Source organism: Neofelis nebulosa, chromosome 1 (assembly GCF_028018385.1).
Source record: "Neofelis nebulosa isolate mNeoNeb1 chromosome 1, mNeoNeb1.pri, whole genome shotgun sequence".
Taxonomy (NCBI): Eukaryota; Metazoa; Chordata; class Mammalia; order Carnivora; family Felidae; genus Neofelis; species Neofelis nebulosa.
The window spans coordinates 217,791,732-217,814,826 of record NC_080782.1 but is presented as its reverse complement, the minus strand read 5'-3'; the positions used below and the strand labels follow the sequence as shown (position 1 = coordinate 217,814,826).

Sequence of the window (23,095 nt, the reverse complement as noted above, 5' to 3'; positions counted from 1 at the left end):
CAAACCTAACGTTGCTTTGTAGAACTATGCTCAGACCATGCAGGTTTTTTTTTTTTTTTAACTGAAATTACAGTAGGCTCTTTTTCTTTTCCAACCCTAAAAGGTAGTCTTCATTTATCACTGCACTTGTGTTACCACTAGGACTTTGTCTTTTAACTCAAACCTATGGGGGCTATATAGCCTGGACAATTAAACGAAAAGACATCTCTGCTGGAGATAAGCTCCACCTGTTGAGGTCAATTAGTTTACTGGGCTGGGCTGCTTCTTCCCTCCAGGTAGGGATGGACTGCAAGCACGCCCTCTCTAGCGGAGAGCCTACCCGGGAGGCACTTAGGTAGTTAACAGCAAACAGCTGCAACATCTGCCTGCCCGCTGGCGGCTGGCCCTCCCTGCTCGTCGAAGGGCGAGGGGGGGACTGCATGGCAGCCGCAACGACACTGCACAAAAGGCAGCACCTATCTCGAAGACACTTCGGCTTTCCGTGGACCGCGCAGCTCCCGGCACAGGGGCCTCCGCCTAGAGGGCGCGGGCGACGCGGGCCGGGGGTGAGCCCAGGTGCGGCGAGGGGGAGGAGGGAGGGCTCCGCCACGCGCCAAGGAAGAAAGCCTGACTCATGTCGTATCGTGGCGGTGGCGGCGGGCTCCTGGGAACTGAAACTCGTGATGCTGTTGCTGCGGAGAAAAGCCTCATTACCCATTCCGCAGGCGGGGAGGGGGGCGGGGGGAACACCATCCAGGACGCGTACGCCAGAGACCCAAGGCTCCAGCAGCCTCCGCGGGCCCCACCCCACCGCGCCCCTTCCCCTGCCGCGTGCCCGCGCGCGCGCGCACCGGCCGCGTGAGAGAACAGAGCGGACACACTTAACCTGCGCGCGCCCCCACCCTGCCCCACCCCCCACTCAGGCCGAAACTCACTGGCCGACCCGGATTCGCTCCCCCGGCCGAAATTCCCCACCCCCACCACCCTCGGCGTCGGCGCCGCCGCGAGTCTTCGGCAATTTCCGTCGGGAGACCCAGCACTCGGCAAGGCCCGAAGCCCCGCCGCCTCCTTCTTCGCCGGACCCGGCTTTATGTCTGCGGCGCCGGGGCGCATGCGCAGACGCCATCTTCCCTCCTTCTCCTTTGCTTGCCCCCTCCCCCCGCCACCACCGCCGCCGCCTCCTCTCGCCGACGGTCGCCCCTCCTCCTCCTCCTGCGCTCGGGCGCTGGTCCCTCCTCTCCCGTTGCCGCGAGAGACTGGGGGATACGGTGGAGCCGGAGAAGAGCACTAGTAACAACCACCACAGCCCCCTCCCCGCCCGCCGCCCTCCCTCGGCACCCACCCACTCACCCGCCCCGTTTGCCGACACCGACCAACCCCACCTCTCGTTCCTTTGAACGGCGTCGGCTGCAGTCGCTTGCACCAGCCCGTCTGGCCACCAACGCCGCCGAGAAAGGAGCCGCCGCTGCCTGCGGCCCCCTCCCGCCCGGGCCGCGGGAGCAGCAGGGTGAGGACGAGCCGGCTGAGGAGGAAGAGGACAGGAGCAGCTCGCACCCCTCTGCGCTAGCGCACATCCCGCCGCCCTCCGGGGAGGCTCGGGCGCCGGCCCCTTCCTCCCCGAGGACGTGTGCCGAGCCGAGGCGCCTGCCCTGAGGGAGGAAAATGCTCGGGCTCCATGGCTGCCAGTGATGGAGCGGTCCCTGGGCTCCCGCTGCCAGTGCCGCCGCCGCGCCCCGGCCGTGCTCCGCGAGGACCCGGCGTCTCTGCGCGCCCGCCCGCGCCTCGTTGCTGGGCTCACCGTACCGGGCGCCCCGCCGCCGCCCCGCTCCGAGCCTCGCCGCCCCGGCCCCAGCCGCGGCCAGCGTTTGCTCACGGAACAGCCGCCGCGAGCCCAGGGGGTTTGAAAGGGTCCGAGGGGCGTGGGGGGAGGGCCGAGCGGGGACAGCGGGGCCGGGAGGGGAGGTTTGAGCGACACTGAGCTCGGGGCTCGCCGGCGGCGGCGGCCCTGGGGGTGGCGAGGGGAAGGCGACACTCGCTCCGCGCTGCTTTCGTGCAGAGCGACCGGGAGGGTTTTGCAGCGGCCGCCGCCGCCGCCGCGGCGGGAGGAGGGGTTGAGGTGGCTTTTGAGTTGTCGGGAGAAGGTGGGCATTTCTCGGTTTTCCCACCCCCTCCACTTGTCTCCCCCTTGCCTTGTCTTCCCCTCCCTCCTGCCCCGCACCCCACGTGAAGCGGAATATAAAGGGGGGTGTGAGACTAGAGGGGAAAGTGAATGGCGAAGGACTGAAGGGGTCCCCCCTTCGGGTCCCTGGCCGCTCTGTTCACCCTCGTTCATCCTCCCTTCCCGAAGCTCGCCCTCGAAGGCAGGAGCTGCCGGCGCTTTCGGCTGAGGAGGAGGAGGAGGAGAAGGAGGAACCGCGCCGGGCGGAGCGTCAGGTCCCGTTTTCCTCCCCGGCGTCTTGAATACAAAGATTACGGTGCAGAAGGAAATTGCACTCGCCTCCTCCGCCCCCCGGTACCCGACACAATGCACCAGCCGCCTGAGTCCACCGCCGCGGCGGCCGCGGCCGCTGCAGACATTAGTGCTAGGAAGATGGCGCACCCGGCAATGTTCCCTAGAAGGGGCAGCGGTAGTGGCAGCGCCTCTGCTCTCAATGCAGCAGGTACCGGCGTTGGTAGTAGTGCCACATCTTCCGAGGATTTTCCGCCTCCGTCGCTGCTCCAGCCGCCAGCTCCTGCAGCATCTTCTACGTCGGGACCACAGCCTCCGCCTCCACAAAGCCTGAACCTCCTCTCTCAGGCTCAGCTGCAGGCACAGCCTCTTGCGCCAGGCGGAACTCAAATGAAAAAGAAAAGTGGCTTCCAGATAACTAGCGTTACCCCGGCTCAGATCTCCGCCAGCATCAGCTCTAACAACAGTATCGCAGAGGACACCGAGAGCTATGATGACCTGGATGAGTCTCACACGGAAGATCTTTCTTCTTCCGAGATCCTTGATGTGTCACTTTCCAGGGCTACTGACTTAGGGGAGCCTGAACGCAGCTCCTCAGAAGAGACTCTGAATAACTTCCAGGAAGCTGAGACACCTGGGGCAGTCTCTCCCAACCAGCCCCACCTTCCGCAGCCTCATTTGCCTCACCTTCCACAACAGAACGTTGTGATCAATGGGAATGCTCATCCACACCACCTCCATCACCACCATCACATCCATCATGGGCACCACCTACACCATGGGCATCACCATCCATCCCATGCTGGTGTGGCCAGTACATCCATTCCTGGAGGGCCACCCTCCAGTCCAGTATCCAGAAAACTCTCTGCAGCTGGAAGCTCTGACAGTGTTCTAGCAGCGGCCCCAACTTCTGCTGTATCATCCGGTGGCTCACCTGCATCTGTAATGACTAATATCCGTGCTCCAAGTACTACTGGCAGTATAGGTATAAGTTCTGTTACTGGCACTAATACAATGAGTAATGTCAACATTACTGCCGTGGGTAGTTTTAATCCTAGTGTGACAAGCAGCATACTTGGTAATGCTAATATAAATGCAAGCAATATTCCTAGTGCTGCTACTGTGAGTGTTGGGCCTGGAGTTAGCAGCAGTGTTAATGTGAATATCTTGAGTGGCATGGGCAATGGTACTATATCTTCCTCCGCTGTTGTTAACAGTGCCCCCGGTGCAGCTGCAGGGATGACTGCGGGGTCCCTTTCGGGTCAGCAGCAGCCACCAACAGTTAACACGTCAAGGTTCAGAGTTGTGAAGTTAGATTCTAGTTCTGAACCCTTTAAAAAAGGCAGATGGACTTGCACCGAGTTCTATGAAAAAGAAAATGCTGTACCTGCTGCAGAAGGTGTGGCGATAAATAAAGTGGTGGAAACTGTGAAACAGAACCCGACAGAAGTGACTTCGGAGAGGGAGAGCACTAGTGGGAGTTCAGTGAGCAGTAGTGTCAGCACACTGAGTCACTACACGGAGAGTGTGGGAAGCGGAGAGATGGGAGCCCCTACTGTGGTGGTGCAGCAGCAGCAACCAGCTCTTCAAGGTATGGCTCTTCCCCAGATGGATTTCAGTAGCACTGGTCCCCAGAGTATTTCAGCAGTTAGCATTCCACAGAGTATTTCTCAGTCACAGATCACGCAAGTACAATTACAGTCTCAAGAACTGAGCTATCCTCAAAAGCAAGGTCTTCAGCCAGTACCTCTACAGGCCACTATCAGTGCTGCAACTGGTATCCAGCCGTCACCTGTTAGTGTGGTTGGTGTAACTTCAGCTTTAGGTCAGCAGCCTTCCATTTCCAGTCTGGCTCAACCCCAACTACCGTATTCTCAGACGGTTCCTCCAGTGCAAGCCCCCCTTCCAGGAGCACCACCCCAACCGTTACAGTATGGACAACAGCAGCCGACTGTCTCTACCCAGATGGTCCCAGGCCATGGTAAATCCGTGGCTCAGAACCCTTCAGAGTATGTGCAGCAGCAGCCGATTCTTCAAACAGCAGTGTCCTCCGGACAGCCCAGTTCTGCAGGAGTGGGAGCAGGAGCGACAGTGATTCCTACGGCTCAGCCACAGAGTATCCAGCTGCCAGTGCAGCCCGCGGCAATCCAAGCACAACCTGCAGGGGCATCCGGCCAGCCTGTTGGCCAGGCTCAAACAGCAGTATCTGTTGTACCTACTGGCAGTCAAATTGCAAATATCGGTCAACAAGCAAACATACCTACTGCAGTGCAGCAGCCCTCTACCCAAGTCACACCTTCGGTTATTCAGCAAGGTGCTCCTCCATCTTCACAAATAGTTCCACCTGCTCAAACTGCGATTATTCATCAGGGAGTTCAAACTAGTGCGTCAAGCCTTCCTCAACAATTGGTCATTGCACCCCAGAGTACCTTGTTAACTGTGCCTCCCCAGCCACAAGGAGTAGAATCGGTAGCTCAAGTTGTTTCGCAGCCGTTGCCTGCAGTTAGTCCTTTGCCCTCTGCTAGTAGTATTTCTGTTACAAGTCAGGTTAGTTCAACTGGTCCTTCTGGAATGCCTTCTGCCCCAACAAACTTGGTTCCACCACAGAATATAGCACAAACCCCTGCCACTCAAAATGGTAATTTGGTTCAAAGTGTTAGTCAACCTCCCTTGATAGCCAGTAACATAAATCTGCCTTTGGCACAACAGATACCACTAAGTTCTACTCAGTTCTCTGCACAATCATTAGCTCAGGCAATTGGAAGCCAAATTGAAGATGCCAGGCGCCCAGCGGAACCCTCCTTAGTTGGCTTACCTCAGACTATCAGTGGTGACAGTGGGGGAATGTCAGCAGTTTCAGATGGGAGTAGCAGCAGCCTAGCAGCCCCTGCTTCTCTTTTCCCGTTGAAGGTGCTACCGCTGACGACACCCCTGGTGGATGGCGAGGATGAGAGGTAAGATCATGCCATGTTTCTGCAGACATTCAACAAATTCAGAGTTAATTTATTTAGTAGCTGTATAGATGCACAAGATTTGTCGAAAGCATTACATATTTTTCCATTTTTGTATGTGAAAATGCATTTTTATGGTAAGTTTCCTAGAGCAAGAGTGTTATGGAATGGTTTCAGAGTGGATAGCAAATGGGTGTAAGTAATATGTAAACTACTTGACAGTAGTTATTGAATATTAAGCATAGGTTTAGGGGCACCAAATGGCTTTTGTTATTTATAAAATGCTTTTTGAAAAGATTAGTAACAAAATTTTTGCTAAGCCATATAATATTTATCTATTCACTTGAATTACTAAATCCTTATGAGCATCTCTTGAGTGGGGGTTGTGGTTCCCACGGTTGTTTCTCCTTTACTAGGTTGGGCAATCCTTTTCACTTCTACTGTGTTTGATCTTAGTCTGTGGAAGATAATGTTACGTGCTTTTCTTAGACCTCGTAGGAAAGATGACCTAGTCTCGGTTTTATAGGTTGCCCTCACAGACTGTAATTAACCAACTTTTGTGTACTTATTTAATGGTCATTTTATCTGAACAGAACAGGAATGGGAATCTTAAAAAGTATATTGGGGGGGGGGGCAGGAGGGTAAACACTGTCAAAATAACCAAATTTATCTTTGATAGTAGTGTCCTGTACATTTTTTTTTCTTTTGTATAGATCAAGGTGGTAGCCATTTTAAAGAGTAGGAAAAGTCTTGGAGGGTTGAATTTATAGACGCATGAACATAAGACTTTGCTCCCCTGCTAATCTACTCCACCTGTTCCCTTCGTTGCCAAAAAAAAAAAAAAAGAATAAAAACATAGTCAAAATACATTATTAAGCCACTAGTGTTTTCTTACTTGAATTGAAAATAATGCTTTAAATACGCTATTGATTCCAATTGTGTCTTTGAAGCTGACTGCAAAAGTTGTGAAATCTCTAATGATTCTACATTGCTTTAAACTAAGTTGAATTTTAAAGGAATGTTCTTTTCACAGATTTGCTGGTCTGTGACTAACCTTGATCAAAATAGTATCATAGGAGTTAATGACAAAGGCTATTCATTTTAACTGTGGAACTCTGAATAAGCTCTAAAGATATTTAATTATTTTAGTATTAGTTGGAGATTTTTGTGATTGAACTTTCACCAAACTAATTGGAAATTTATATTCTAAATGTGTATTTTTGGTTTTCACTTTGGAAAAATTGAGGGTATTCCAAAAGAATTACAGTTTTAGAAAAAGAACAAAGACCAAATGTTGCAGTGAGGTTTTCATGATAAACATTTTTAAGTTACTTTACAGATGTAAGGCAAAGGCATGGTTAATTGAAATAATTTAAAATCTTGTCTTTTGAGATTTTTGTAATTTTTCCAGTAATCATATAATTAAAACATTGTTACCGAACCAAATGTAATCTGTATCTTGTGTACAAAATTGTCCTTAAAAGGTAGATAGAGCTCTTTTAGGGAGGTAGTTTCTTTAATAGTCATTATAATCATCGATAAAAGTTTGTTCCATATGCTAATATTTATCTGTAATTGCTAATATTCATAATTTAAAGAACTATTTACACCAAATATTAATGTTTTCTGAGTCTAAGAGGCATGATCGAGTGAAGCCCCTAAAAAAACAGGTATATTATGTGGATACTAAATTCAGAGAAATAAAAGACAGATGAAATGCACAAATGAAAACCACACATTTTGAATTGAAACCTGCCATGATTTTTGTTAATTACCATTTGTGGTCTCCTGACATGACTTTCTCCTTTTTCTCCCCTGGTGGTAGGGCATGATAGAGCTTTCCACAACTTGCTTTTCCAGACAATTAAAGTCAGATGTTGCTACTTACAGTTAGGTTTTTTAATTGTAGGGATAGAGGCCCAATTTAAGATGTTTAGTACAAAATTAATTTTTCCATATAGTAACTGAGATGAAGATCATTTAGGGGCAAATTATGTAGAAAGGTTTGGAATTTAAGGGACAAAAAGAGATACTGAGAAGTATGATCAAGTACTGGCATAAAGTTGAGTTGACGCTACCTGTTTCGAATTTACTACATTTTTGATCCTTTGTTAGTTAACATCAAAGTTAAGTCATCAGAACCAGAAAATTTTTGATTCAGAGGCATCCTTTAAATGCTAAAAAATTAAAATGTTTCACCCCTAAAATACCTATAAAGGTCAAAAAGGAACACATGCATATTATTTTCTTTATGGTGTTTTACTGCAAATTATTTCTTTTATCACTAAAGTTTGGAAAAAGAAAAGTTTCATTTAAGTTTGCCCTTGGAAGGAAATTTGAGACTATCTACAAGAGAAAGAAGTGATAACGATTAAAAAAAAATCTTTCTACTTTTTCTTCCCATGATAGCTTCCATGTCACTTGCGTTGTCTGGGGCTTGGTCACCAATTTCTGTCTCGTGGGAGAAAGGGGTACATTATAATTTCAATATTATGACTTAAAAACCATGTTAACAGTGAAACTTTTTGGCGGTAAGACAAATGAAAGGTGGTTGTTCTTTAGTCTTCTTTTGAAATAATACTCTTAACACTTTAAAATTTAAAATGTTTATTAGACATGTGGAAAATGATTTCAATTGATCACGGGGCAACACTAAAACTTAGAAACATGGATCAGGCATTAAGATTATGTATCTTTTTTTTTTAAAGCTCCTTGAAAAAATCTTAATGTCTTATTTTAGCCTTTAATATGAAGTCACCTTTATAACACAGTGGAGGTGTAGGTATTCCACACTGGTCTATAGTCTTTTGTGTTTTGCAACTATTAGTACAGCTTCTTGTGTGAAATTGGTCAAACTTCTGTTCATCCTTCAAGACTCCGTTCAGAAACGTTCCCTCTGAAGCAGTGTCTTCACCCAGGGAATGTTTCCTTGACACTTTTTAGTGCTCCTCTATTGAACGCACTGCACACATTCAATTATAATTATGTTCCACATAAGACACTGAGTTCCTCAAGGACAAGAACTAAATATTTTTTGGACAAATTAATGAGCAGACCTTTCTCTTTTTTTCTGTCACAATTTACAATTTATATTATGCCTTGTCTTAAGCACAGCTGTTAGAGATACAGGATCATGTAAGTTATACAATAAATTGAAGAGAAAAGAATAAAAAGACTTTTTGTACCTCTTTCACCTCATCATTATTTGAGGTGAATTGGTATCTATTTTTTAAATACAGTGCATGTTATATAGTAGGCCCTCGAATATTTATTAAAGAGGAATGAAAGTTTTCTTATCTATGAAATAGGAGTAATACTCATTTTGCCTACTTCTGAGGATGGCAACATTAGATAAAATAAAAGTACTAAATTGTACATTTTAATTTTATTTAGGTTGTACCTCCACAACTTAAAGAGTCAAATAATTTACATGGTTATCAAAACAAACAAAAGCTTCCTGCCCCCTTCCTTTCCGTGTTTCCATTCCCCAAAGCAGTCACTTTTATCTCTTTCGGATGATTGTTACGTTTACCTCCTAGTTGTAGACAACATGCTTGTATTGCTACTCGATATGCAACATGGCTAGATGGTTAGGAGCATAGATTCTGGAATAAGACTATTTAGGTTTGAACCTAGTTTTATGTAACATTGGGCTACTTAACCTCTCTATGCCTCATGTTGCTCATTTCAATAAATGGGGATAGCAGTACCTACCTCAGGGTTGTTATAGGAAATGAATTTGGAAAGCCCTTAGAACTGTGTCTAACTCACATGCCCTACATAGTGTGTGTTAAATAAAATACTTTGTGCTTGTGTTTTGGCTTTTTGAACTTCTGGAAAGAAAATGAAAATTTAACTTTATCACCTACTCAGCTGATCCCCCTTCCTCCAAGTACCCTTTCCTCTGAATAGTTATGATTACATCATTGTTGATCATTTAGTATTCTTATAAAATATCAGTCTTCATGTCCTGTACAATGTACTGCACTTGCCTACCTCCTTCCACTAGATAGCTTCCCAGCTATCTAGTACATATAATGTACTAGAATATGTAGTATATATATTTCTATATACTACCTAGGATAAGTTTCCTGTTTCTTCCAAATTCTGTTTCCCCCATTTTTGTATGCCTTTTTACCCATTTTTGCTTTGCCTTTTATGATAGAGCCTTTCCTCAGAGGTCTGGTAATTCTTGGTCATCTGCTTGCACTTTAGGAGACTAAAGAGCTTATCTAGTCTCAGTGTGACTTACTGACTGTTTTACCATAGGGTGATCTGGCTGAAGTTCAATGTCTCTGCCCCACCCCGGGCTTAGTTTTTTCTGTAATTATCATTATTTAACATTGCATCAAATGTCTCTTGAGATGTTCAGACATATCAGGTGTTATCAATTTTATCTTCCTTAGGCAGTCTCTTATATTCCTCTGACCTCCATTTTGGACCTAATTGTGTTCTATACCTTGGTACACATCCATTATTGTGGGATTCCCTTCACTTTCTCCTGTGGTTGGATTTCATTTTGCAGTGATCCTTGTCATGTTCATTCTTGGCTTACTTGATATTTTAAAATGGTTTTAGGGGTGTCTGTCTGGCTCAGTCAGTAGAGCATGAGATTCTTGATTTCAGAGTCATGAGTTTGAGCCCCACATTGGGGTAGAGATTACCTAAAAAAAAAAAAAAAAAAAATTTTTTTTAAGGAGTGCCTGGCTGGTTTAGTTGGTAGAGCACACAACTCTTGATCTCAGGATTATGAGTTTGAGCTCCATGTTGGGTGCAGAGATTCCGTAAAGCTAAAATCTTTAAAAGAAAAAATGATTTTAGTTTACCCTGACACTTAAGGTGGTTTGGTTAGGTAAAGAATACTACATTGTAAAATTGTATTATTTTATAATTTCCCTCCATTGCTTTCTAACTTCCATATTCCTTTTGAGAAGTCTGAAGCCATTCTGATTTCTTATATATTGTATGTGACCTGTATATATATGTTTTGTTTTTCCTTTTTTTCTGACTTGTTTACCCTTCTCTCTCTTGCTCTCTCTCATTCTTTAATTCTCTGAAAGCGTTTAAGGTTGAATCTGTTTTCAGTGTTCCAGTATTGAAATTTTACAGTGATGGTTCCTTGGGTAGGTTTGTTTTTACCCTCAGGGTTGCTGAGTACTTGGTATGCCCTTGTAGTCTGGAAACATCTTTTAATTCTGGGACTTTTTCTTGAATGAGGTCTTGATTATTTCTTTCCATTTTCTGTTTTTTGTTTTTTTTTTCCTTAAATTCCTTATTAGGATAATGGACCTTTTTGACTTCTGATTTTCTTGTATTTTCTTTCCTATTTTCTATCTCATTTTCTTTTTTGCTCTACTTCTGTTGAGTTTTCTATATTACCATATATTTAATTTCCCAAAGCCTTTGCTTTTTGTTTTTTTGCCTTTGCCCCTTTTAAATCGTATCCTGTTCTAATAACAATAGTACTTTCTCATAGCTGTCTGAATATATAAATATTACTTTTTTTTTTATTTAAAGATTTCTTCTCCCTGTGTGACCTGTGCCCTCCTGGTTTGTGTTTTAGTTTGTATCTGTTTTGGTCTTTATCTTTCATGTTCTATAGCCTCTCCTTAGTTGGTTGGTGGTTGTGTGTGAGTAGGGGAGTAAAATGCTAATTAGAAATCCTCAGTGAGACTTGTTAGCTTTACTTTATGGTAACCAGGCTGGGCTGTGTGGTTGGAGCACTTTTGATGTCAGTATCTTCATGCCTTTCCTCTGAGTTGGTTAGATGTCCTGTAGAAGGCTCTTTCTTGCCTGGAGGTGCAGGTTGTGGGGGATATAGGAGGGGAGTTGGGTAAAAGGTCTTGGTAGAATCTCAGCTTCCCTATATATATTTCTTCAATCACCCTGTTTTCAGTATGTTTTCTTGCCTACAGCTATACCTGATTTTTTGAAACTTGGAATATTTTGTTTTATATTTTCCAGACTACATATTTTCAGTTTTTTTGTTGGGATTGGTGAGGGGGCAGTTGGGATCAGTGGGGCTGGTTACTTGTTAAGCAGACTTTTAAACAGTCTTCCTTATTTTAGCTCCCTCTCTCCCCCATATCCCACTTCGGATGTACGTGGTGCTGCCAATTGCTGGGTCTTTTGGGGATTTTACAGTTTAAATTGGGTTTGTTCTTGGCTTTCTCCACTGTTTGCTAAAGATTTGATTTTCGAGTGTTTGCTAAGTCATTTGTCACTCAACCATCTGCTTTCCAGCTTCCAAATTTTTGTTGCTATTGTCTTTTTACCCATTCTGTCATTTTTTATGGGCTTATGTCTTTATATCTTAAAAATTCATTTTTTTTGGAATTTTAGTGGTGTTTTTAGAAAAGGAGTATAAAATAGATGTGTTTCTATCATTATGCACCTGTCTTAACTGTAGAATACTGCACAATTAAATGTAAAAAATGATACTAATTTTAATAAAGTCATTGCTTCAAGATTTGATCTATGAGTATATAAATTTTAAAAGTCGAATTGCTTGGCTTATATCCAGTAGAAATAAGAACAGTATATAACGCAGTATTTCGCTTCACAGAAGTGATTAGAAGTGTTAGGATAAGCTTCAGTTAGTATTTATTAACATGTTAAGCCAATTCAACAACCTTGTGAGTTAAGTTTTTTTCCGTTTTACTGGTGAATAAACTGAAGCTTACTTAGTTTATTAGAGAGGTGGGATTGTCTCAGGTTACATACATAATACTAAAACAGCTAATAATGAAAATAATTTTTCTAATTAAAAATCTTCTGGTATTTCTAATAAAGCCAACAAGATGCCCATAAATATATCAGAGTGGCTGAAAACCTGAAAATAGGCAGGCTTCTTTGATTTATGTATTACTACCAGTACCAGAATTACCGTAGAACATACCGACGTTTACCTATAAGCCCTTGGTGAGAAAAAAGGTGTTTAAAGTCATCACACTGGTGTGCCTGGCATGCAAGACATTCAAGTGTTAAATGAATTAATTTTAGTATGTTTTTTTTGAAAATCGTGTGAAAATTATCTTTTCAGGAAAACCATTTTAATTTCCTAATAATTTAAATTCAGTCTTTGTAGAACTGCAAAACAAGTAGATTTTGTTTCTTGTATAGGAAGTTGAATTTAAAAATTTGAAACTATGCAAAGCATGACCCGTGTGGTGCTGCAATATTAGAAGCATGCTGCAATGTTAGAGCTCTGCTGGTTGGTTTTTGCTGCGTCACCATGGTGTTAGCATTGAATATGTCATGGTAAGAGTATGCTTTCATGGCTCATTAAAAGAAATTACATGAGGGGAAAACAGTTTAAAGCATGTTTACATTATTTTAAAGAGCTTTATGTAATTAGTTTTAGAATCTAGGTTGACTTTTTTTCCTAGTCTCACATATATTTACGTGTCCTTCCTTCCACTCTTTCTTCTTCACCAGTTTGACCTGGAAATCATAACTTGGATTTTCAGTGTCATTGGGGCTAGATGAGCTTTGTTTCTCCTTTCTTGAAACATTCTCCTTCGCTTTCAGCCATCCCCTGGTACAGTTTCTTCCCACCTTTCTGGCCACTTTTTTTCAGTCTCTTTCAGATTCACCTATTCTCTCAGATTCAGTGTTGGAGTTCCTTTGAATTTCTGAGTCCTCTTCACACTTACTGCCTTTTCCCTGAGTAATCATCTGCTGTATGGCTTTAATACCGCCTGTATGCTATCAGTTTCTGAATGCGCACCACTAGCCCACACTTCTCATTGCATGTTAGAATGATCCAGTTATCTGCCTTCGTAAAACAGCTCTGCATGTATTCTCATAGGCCTCTCAACAGATCATAAACTTCTCTTTCTTCATTACCTACCTTCTCAAATTTCTTTCTGCTCTGTCATCTTCATTTTAATCATTATCATTTCTTTTTTGCTTGTTGTAAATTTTTATTTAAATTCTAGTTAGTTAATATACAGTGTAATAATGGTTTCTGCAGTAGAATTTAGTGATTCATCACTTCTGTACAACACCCAGTGCTCATCTCAACAAGTGCTCTCCTTAATGCCCATCACCCATCTAGCCCATCCCTGCACCTAACACCCCTCCAGCGACCCTCAGTTCTCTATTGTTAAGAATATAATTATTACTTCTTACTGATTCTTCACTTTAGAAACTTGAGAGCCATTCTTGATAGCTCCCTTTCCCTCACCCTCTACATCCTTACCATAACCTTTAAAATATATCCTGAATTTATCCCTCTCCCCCCACCATGGCCACAACTCTTGTCTAAGATAACACGATAATATATTTACCTCTTCAAGTACTGCGGTAGCTTCCTCACTAGCCTCTTGCATACATTCTTGGGTTTGTCTAATATTATATCTTGTAGTCAGAATGATATTCTTAAAATAGAAATCTGTTCAGATCACTCACTTACCCAACACCCTTTAAAGCCTTCCCATTTCTTTGAAAGTAATTACTTTTTGCTTTTGCTTCTTGCCGGCATATTTTGCCACTTTCCCCCTGACTTTCAGTTTCCTTCTTTCAGTTCCTCAAATTGCCATCCATTCTTACTCTTCCTCTAGGGTTAGGCACACACTGTTCCTTCAACCTGAACATCCCCTGTGTCACCTTCCCTCCATTCTTTCTTAAAGTTTAACTGTCACTTTTTTATACAAATTTTTATTTTATTTCTAGTACAAGTAACATGCAGTGTTAGTTTCAGGTATACAGTATAGTGATTTAGCAATTCTGTGTGTTACTCAGTGCTCATCATAGTAAGTGTACTGTCACTTTTTGATAGGCCTTTTCTGACATAACAATCTAAACTCAGGTTCTTTGTAAATACTCTTTAATAGTACCTTGATTATTTATAGTGTTTATTACAGTTTAATGATTTTCTGTGCATATGTGATTATGTGATGATTTTAAGCTTCATGGACAGAGATGTTTGATTTGCTATTATATATCCAAAGTATATCTCAGTGCTTAACAGGTGGATGCTTAGTAAAAATTTGCTTAATGAATAAATGAAACAAATTGGCATAAGAGAAGGACAGCTTTTTAAAAACACTGTTATGGTATATTTGAAAGGTAAATACGTTCTGTATGGATGATCATGTGATACCATTGTTTCCTCCTTGAATAGAGATGAATCAGAATTAATTGATTACTTTTTGCTGTGTTTTGAGCCCAAAAGGCAATGCTTAGTTATTGCTTTAAACAAGCATTTTGTTTTATGTTTATGCTTATTTTGTATTTACTTTTGTTTATGCCAGTAAAAGTTTTCCAACTGGAATAAGACCAAGAAAAACTGATTTACTTCAAAGTTAGACTATCAGTATTCTTTATCCACTTTTGACTGGTTCATCTACTCAGCGTATAATGATTCCTAAATAGTATCCAAGTATTGTGTTGGAAGTCCTTTGGTTCAGTTTCAGCTGTTGAAAATATAAACATCGAACTTATAAAAAGGTCATCTGTTTGTATTAAGAACATTTAAAAAAAATTAAACAGGTTAGTAAGTAGTAAGTTTGTTTAAAGTAAGTAGTAACTTGTTTAAAGTTCCTAACTGATCTATATTACTTACAGTCATTACGGTTACTTATTATTGAACAGGTAAGTAATGGATTATGTAAAAGGAGATGAGAAAGGTTTGACAGTGATCAGAATTAGCAGTAAATTAATTGATTATGTATGGGTATTAAATGGGAGTAAAACAGCATTAAGAGATGAGGTCTTTACTTTTAAGGCTGGGGTAATTAAAAACAGAAGGGAAGATGTGGAATGTGATGTTGTAGTGCAATGATCAGCAGGTGTTGACTGGGGAGAAGATTTACTGTGGTTAGATCATGGTGTGGATCTACCGTGGTATGGGTGGTATTGTCCTTCCTCTTCCATGCAGCCATAGAGTAAAGGGTTACTATGAACTTCACATAGTTAAGATAGATGTGATAGCATCTTATTTTTCCAGGTCTCCTGGATTATTTTTGTAATATTAACTCACCACTCCGGTTGGGGAACTTATGATACCGTGGGTACATGTCTGAGTATTCCTTTTTTGAGTAAGTTCTAGTTGGATTGATTATAAAACTGCTGATTGTGATGAGACTTCATTTCCTGCCAGCTCATCTACTTACCTAATTTCTTTGGTTATTAGGCTTTCTTAGTGTGCATTCACGTGGTAATAACCAGCATATTAACTAGTTAGGAATGCTTTGAAGGTATAAGCTTACAACTTAAATAATCTAGCACTAAATTTTTGCTGTGATACGGCTATGATACATTTCTGCTGGTGATAGTATTAAAACCTTACTCTTGTATGATTTGGGGGGGGGGTGTTTTTAACAAAGTACTTTGAAATAGATTATATCCCCTTGAGTCCTAGCAGTCTTAAAGTTGATAGGATGCTTTTGTTCAGTTTTCACAAAGAAGCTGAGTCTCTGATTCATTTATTTAGTTGTTGATTAAATACTGAGTTACTACTACGTATTATGTACTGTTTTAGCTTGTTCACAGATTGTAACAATTTAGTAGTAAGAGTAGTGGTAATAGTTGTAGGAGAGTTGGAAATTACAGTACTTATGTGCAACACTGTTTTAAGCACTTGACATAAATCAACTTATTTAATTCTCAGAACAGTCTTATTGGTTGTAAGTACCATTATTATCCTCATTTTGCAGGTGAAGAAACTGAGGCATAGGATAATTACGGAACTTATTCAGGGTCACATAGCTAGTAAGTGGGAGCTGGGATTTAAATCCAGGCAGTCTGGTTTCCTTCCAGAATTTGTGCTTTTCACAACCTTTGTGCTCTGTTGGCCTCTGTAGCATGTGATCAGAATGGAGCTGTTCTGACCGTTGTTTTCTCAGTCAGCTTTCATGTATTGGAAGGCATTGGTAACTGCAGATATTTCTTGTTCAGCCCTCAGAAACTCTTATTTTGATCTTGGAAGTGTGAGCAGGGATGCTACTCTTGTTCTTGCACTCAAGAATTTAACCTCCATGAGAACAAGGACTTTACCCACTGCATGTGATAGTGCCTGGTTCATGGTTATGTTTTGAAATATTTGTCGAATAAGTGAATTGACAATGTGCAGAGCCCCTTCCCCACCAAACATCCAGGAGAGGGATATCATTACTGCCAAATATTCTGCCATCCTATTACCATTATATGCATGGCCATTCTGATATACAGGAGTAAGTTTCAGTTCTCCGCAGATATATTACTTTGCCTGTTATGTTAGATTCTCTATGCTTCCCCTTCACCAACCTATCAAATGCTAAGTTACTCAATACCGATTTATTGAGTAAATTATTCCATAGTAATGGTGTTGATAAGATGTAATGAAACATGGTTCTTATCCTCAGGGAGTGTATATGACATATACATGGAGAAATTATATGACAACATAAGAGCTAAATAACATTTTTAAATGACATGAAATATGAAATCAACAAATCAGAAATTTGGAGCTGGAAATCTTGTGTTCTTGTTCAACTCTTGGTTTATAGATGGAAGAATAAGTTCAGAGAGGCTAAGTGAATTCTCAGATGGTGCCACAAAATGTTTCTTAGACTAACTGGAACTCTAGTCTTGAAAATGACATAGGAAATTGCATTCAATGTTTACAGGTGGGATAGAATTGACCTTTGGTGGGTGAGGGATGTAGAGTTATTTGAGTGGACTTTTTGAAAGCTTTGGGTTGAAGGAGAACGTTTCAGGCAAGAGAGTATTAATAAAAAGGGGAAGAAATAAGAAAAACATTCAGAACATCGGTAATGTAACAGTTGGCCTTAATAGAGTAAGTTTGTCATGGGAAATGATAGGAAGTAACTGAAGATTAAATTGGGGAGTGATCTGGCCCTCAACACTTGTTGACTAAATCACCTTCAATTTATGCTAAGCTAATTTATATTAGTATAAAAGAAATCTGTAATTTGGATTGTAGTGGGGTACTTGGAAGCAGAAAAGGCCGGGCCAGTGAGGAAATTATGTTTTTTTCTGTTATTTGTTAATGCATGAAGGAAATACATTAGAAGAATAGTGATTTTCAATATAAAATGATTCAGTACAGAAGCCCTTTGGTTAGCAGATTTCTCAGTTTATAAAAATACTGTATTCACTTTCCTAGCCTGTGTTCCCTCAAAACAACGTATTTCTCTTTTCGTGTTTTCTTTTGAAAAACAAACAGACAAAAATAGCGTAATTTCCCAGAAAGGCTGTTATCTATAGCTGTAGTTTTAAAGGTCTGAAGGATAAGTGGTTATAACCTTCAGGTAGGATGTTTGGCAATTTAATGTTTTCATAGGGTTCATCTGTGTCTAATCCAAAGCAGATGTGTCCCAAATATACTTAGTAGTGAAAAATCCAAGTGAATGTGGACTTACATTTTAGGATTGGTTCTTAACACATTAGTGATCATAGAGACTTTTGCCTGCTTTCTTTTCATATATTCAATTGCCAGTCTCTTCCAGGCAGTGGAAAGAAGAGGAATTATTTCTTCCTATCCCTCTGAGCACTCCTATGTCTCTACAAAAAGGGAAATGGCATATGCAGTTATTTGAAATGTTAAAAGCCTTAGTGCTGTCATTGACACTAAATGTGAGTAATTTGATTATTTTACTGACATTTAAAGTGCCATCAAACTAACTTATTCCTTTATATGTTGGTACCTTTTTTCACTTCACTTGCCTTTTTAAATTTTGAGACTATGTTCATATATGTGTGAATATACGTATAAAGGAATATAATTTTAAAAGGACATTTTGAAATTCTTAGATTACAAAATATCCTATGTATTTGAAAGGATATAATTTAATACGTGTTTACACAGCACTGTTTCTATCCTTAAGGAGAGCATACTCATTCAAGAATAAGTATATGTTTATACATACATATATGTGTACACACACACATGTACATGAAAGAAAAAGATAATAGGTAACAGGCTCCATATATTAGTCTCCTACTAATTTTGGTCCTTTGCTTCAGTTTTTTCACCAATTTATAATGTATTTTATTTTGTAGTATTTATATCTACCTTTGTAGGTTGCTTGAAGCATTTTAGGGAATGGCTTGGGATAGAAGTTCAATAAATGGGAAAAGTATGGCAAGGGTAGGATATATGTTATGAGAGATACGAATAAAACAGTATTGGGAATCAAAGTAAAAATCACATGCCTTTTAAGAGGTGACATTTGAGACAAGTTTGATAGCTACGAGGATTAGTAGGTTATTTTAGTAGAGAAAACTACACCAAAAAGGCTCAAATTATAGGGAATATTTATGGAAAAGAGCATAGGAAATTGCCTAAGTTGGTAGGCAATGGTGTCTGTATACAAGAATATAGAAAACAAAGCTACCTTTGAAAAGCCTTAAAGGCAGAATTGAGAAGTCTGTATTTAATTGGTCATGGAGTGGAGGGCCCCTTTTAGTTTTTGTGCTATGTAGTGGCCTAGTCCCAGTGATGGGTTTTAGGGAATTGCTGACTTTACTCGGGATGTCTAGTTGTTTCCTTCCCTAATGGGATATCAGGAGCTCAGTAATTCCTTTTTCTGTCACTGGTGGAAACCGAGGTATATTGTCTTTGTAGTTGCAATCTGAGATAATGGTTTGAATCAGTGACCTTGGCCTCATTAGAAGTGCTAAGGAGGTAAGGACCCAGTCCACACATGGTAACAGTCCACTCACTAATCCAGAGGTGGAACACTGGTAACTTAATCCTTTGGACTAAAGACTTCCAAATTGGTTGAAATTGCTGTCAAAAAATAAAGCAATGTAGGTGCCCCATCTCCCAGGAGGGGTGGGCTATTTTTGCATGGCAGATTTGGTCCTTTTTTATACTATTTTTTTATTAAAGTCTTACTGTTTGCTGGCTTTATCATCTTAAAGCGGATGAGGGAGGAAGGGGAAAGAAAAGAAATGGGATTCTAAGGCAGGTAAGGTGACATTGGGAAAGTAGCAGCTTATAGCCTGATAGCAAAGTAGGAGTTAGAAATTTAAGAATACCCCAAAGAAACATATAGTATTGAATGTTCACCAGTTGAAAGTAGGATTATGAATTAGGTAACAACCCACTTACATCGTAAGGAAGTTTTTGTTTATGCTTAATATGAAATTAATTTTATTTTCTTGGTTGTGTTTTTTAGGCAGTGTTGTGGTATTTTCAGCAATGACAAGGATTCTCTTTCTGTTCAGGAAATACTCATGCTTTAAAAATTACTTCTTAAAGGTGATAGGCAATGAAAGTGATATTATTAGCAAATTTATTTTAGAAAAAATCCTGCTTTATAAGTTACCTTTTTTGCTGGATTTTGTCCAGGTGTACTGCTTTGGGTGCAAGGTGGTGAGGTGAATTGAGAAAATACTGGTTTGGGCAGTGCTGTCCACTGTTCAGGTGCTGATAAGCCTTCAAATGTCTGAGTTTTTCCTTTTCTTCCTCTTTTTAGACTTTATCACTGTAGTTTGTCTTAACTTCCCTTTCAGAGTTCAGCTTGGAGCCATGTCTTCTGTTCGTTGATGCTCCTCCGTGTTGTTGTAGAATCTTGGAATAAAGGATCTGACTCCTAAACTGTTCTTCGGCTAAATTGGGGATCTACCAAACATTATTTACTAGTTATTCTCTGAAATGACAGCAGAATTTGTAAGTTTGTACAACTGGTTGTATTTTATTATTAGCTTTACCTGTTTTCCTAGGAAGGAAGGGTGGACCCAGAATGAGGAGATAAGTGCAAATTAGATAGCTTAATGTTTCCTGTCTTCATTCTTGAATCCCATGATAATTAACCATGATACTGAACCCCAATCCTTTTAGGAACAAGTATGTTTAATGCTTACTGAAGGAACATAATAATTGAATTGGCAGCCTCTTTAGCTCTTTTTTTTGGTAAATTTGTATAAGATTGATGCTAAATTTGCAGGGGTCTTAAGGATTGTATGACAGATGATTCTAAAATTTCTTTTTCTTTTACTGTATTATTGGCTGATGTATCATTTAAGTAAAATATTATCAAGTTAAGTAACTTGGTCGCATAACTACTAAATGATGGGAGCAAGTATTCCATTAGGTGATTTGATTCCAAAGCTTGTACTCTTAACCATTCTGGAGATTGCCCTGGCCCACTGATATGCAGCAAGAGGTGATAGCTGACAACCATAAAAAGTGGTCCTTAGCCTATGAGGATGGAGACATTTGGCCCCATAGACTTCATTATAGAGTTGTACAGTGACTGATGTTCCTAATGATGATCCTTTCAATCTTAATTTAGTTATTGCTTTCTTTTAATCTTATTTTCTCCTAATTAACTCTCTTAATTTTGAAAACATTTTCTAATCCAAATGATTAAATTTTCCAAAATTTTGCTGAAGAGTAAACTTTAAATTTGGAAAATTAGTTTAATTGGAATCCAATTTTTAAGACTAAGTGAGTATACAGATAGTTTTATGACATGAACCTTTCAGTAAGTAGATTAGTAGCCTTGCATTGGTCTCATTTAGTGAGCTTTTACTATAAGCTGTTGATACTTAGGATATATATTTTTAATGCTTAACATGATCCAATTACATTAAGATAATTTTTAAAGTATAAAACTCACTTTAATTAGTTGAATTATAATGGTACATTTTATGACTCAGGTCTTTAATTTTGAATGGTGATAGCTTATATTCACATCTTGTGCTTATTATTGGAACAAGAAAATGTTTTGAAATATGTGAATGCTTTTATATTAAGTTGAAAAACAGGATTTACTTTGGCTTTTTGCTTATTATCTTAGAAGAGCTTATTATTTTTTTTATGAGATAACTGCATTAGGTGTTCTTTTAATTTAAAGTTTTTAATTTAAAGCTTTTACAATAGAGGGATGCCTGCGTGGCTCAGTCAGTTAGGCGTCCAACTTCGGCTCCGGTCATGATCTCACGGTTTGTGAGTTCAAGCCCTGTGTCAGGCTCTGCTGATAGCACAGAGCCTGGAGTCCGCTTTGAATTCACTGTGTCTCCCTCTCTCGCTGCCCCTCCCCTGCTCACGCTTTGTCTGCCTCTCTCTCAGAAATAAACAAACGTTAAAAAAATTTTTTAACGTTTTTACTGTAGAACTGCTTTCCTTCATTTTCATCATATTTTTCCTGATTTATAAACATTGGAACTATAGAAAGAAGCAGTTGGAATTTTTTAAAAATTACAGTTAATGGTAAAGATCTTAAAGGATATAATAATTTATTTAATAGTAATATAAATCTTATTCATTTTTTCCATAATTTCACTTCCCACTAATATGACTTTCACATCATGTACAAGTTGATTGCATTTCTAGGCATTTTATTTATTGATATACTTTGAAAGCCTAAATTTGCCATTCTCCCCAATCCATGTAGGCAATCACCTTGAAGGGAGAATGTTTTAAAAGTGGGATTGCCTTTTATGAAGTGGAAACCCACTTTGGGTTTTTTCTTGTATTTAAAGATTTAGTTCTTTTCTAGCTGTACTCACATTTTTATTAGCTCATGAGGATCTACCAGTAGCTTATTAAATTTGCTTATTAAGAAATGAGTCCAATATGCAAAAATAAAAGCTTTTAACAAGTAGACACGTTGGCCTAACAAAACCCAAATTGTGCTGTATTTGAGGTTATAAATATGTGACCTGAATGCTGTAAATGCCATTTAGTGGTCTGAGTTAGAGACTCAACATGTGAATAGGGGAGAAGAAACAGAAATAGAAAGGTATAGAAGATCTTTAAAAAGGATGGAAGGGAAAGAGGAGGATCTGGTGATAATTGATAATTTAATAGAGAATTTTGTTGCCTACATCTGTAAATGTAGCTATATAAAATATTTTAGAAAAACACCCAAGCTAGTTTAAGCAGTTGTCTGTTAGCCTGTAAGGCTTTTTATAGTACTAATCTTTCCTGGTATTGTGATGATTTATTTACTTAAGAAATACTTGAATGCCTGTTATGTATGCTAGCACAGAACAAAAGTACTAAGGATAAAAAGAAAAATCATGGTTTTGGTCTTCAAGAGTTTTGTCTAGTACTCTGAAAAAGCATCATAAGATCTTGGTATATCTTCTGAATTATTCAAATTGAGTTATATATGCTTAGTTTCTGTATATGGTGTGCATGACAGCTTTTTAATTCAAATAAATTGATTAATTTAGGCTATGGATTAACAAAGAGCACAGAGCACAATGAGGTAGAGTTAATGAGCATTAGCTTTGGCATCAGATCTGATGTCTAATCTTGTTTATGCTACCTCTTCATTGTATGGCCTTTGTAAATATAAATGTAAGCCCCAAGTTTCTTACCTGTGAAGTGGGGGTAATAGCTACCCTTGAACTGTTGTTGGGAGGATTAAAGGAGATAAAGGCTGTAATGCATACCTAGCTCAGTTCTTAGTAGTTTTTGTAAATGGTAGCTGCTTTTATTACTGTGCAAATAAGAATGATTCCTTTCATAAGCACTGTAAATTAAAATTAAAAGCTTGCTTACATATTCAGTCTTTCTACATACCACAGCCTTCTCAACCAGTGATTCTGCACCTTTGTGACGTTTTTGGTATAGCCTTTCTCCCCTAGGTCTCTGTAAGAGAAATAATTCCTATAGGAAAACAGTGACTACTCTCAATCCTCCTAAGAATGGTATATATCTGGTATTAGCATTCTAGATGCATATGAGAAAAGGGAATTTATTACTTATAATAGAGGCACCAGGGATTAAGTCTTCTGAATCCTAGACTGC

The 23,095-nt window shown here is 40.2% G+C and overlaps 1 protein-coding gene across 8 annotated transcripts in view; it reads left to right on the top strand.

Annotated features, from left to right (window-relative positions):
* Window positions 1-1,217: 1,217 nt before the first annotated feature.
* Window positions 1,218-23,095, top strand: part of TSC22D1 (TSC22 domain family member 1) — a 133,913-nt gene continuing 112,035 nt past the window's right edge. For 6 of the 8 annotated variants that reach the window (XR_009248784.1, XR_009248782.1, XR_009248783.1 and 3 more), the window contains exons 1-2: window positions 1,218-1,877; window positions 2,327-5,382. Coding sequence is in view for 5 of the 8 variants with exons in the window: in XM_058684694.1 (XP_058540677.1) it covers window positions 1,668-1,877; window positions 2,327-5,382 (3,266 nt within the window). In the remaining 3 variants the exon portion in view is untranslated. Of the gene's footprint in view, window positions 1,888-1,919; window positions 5,383-23,095 lie in introns of those variants that run through there. The other 2 variants (XM_058684740.1, XM_058684732.1) reach the window with 2 other exon arrangements.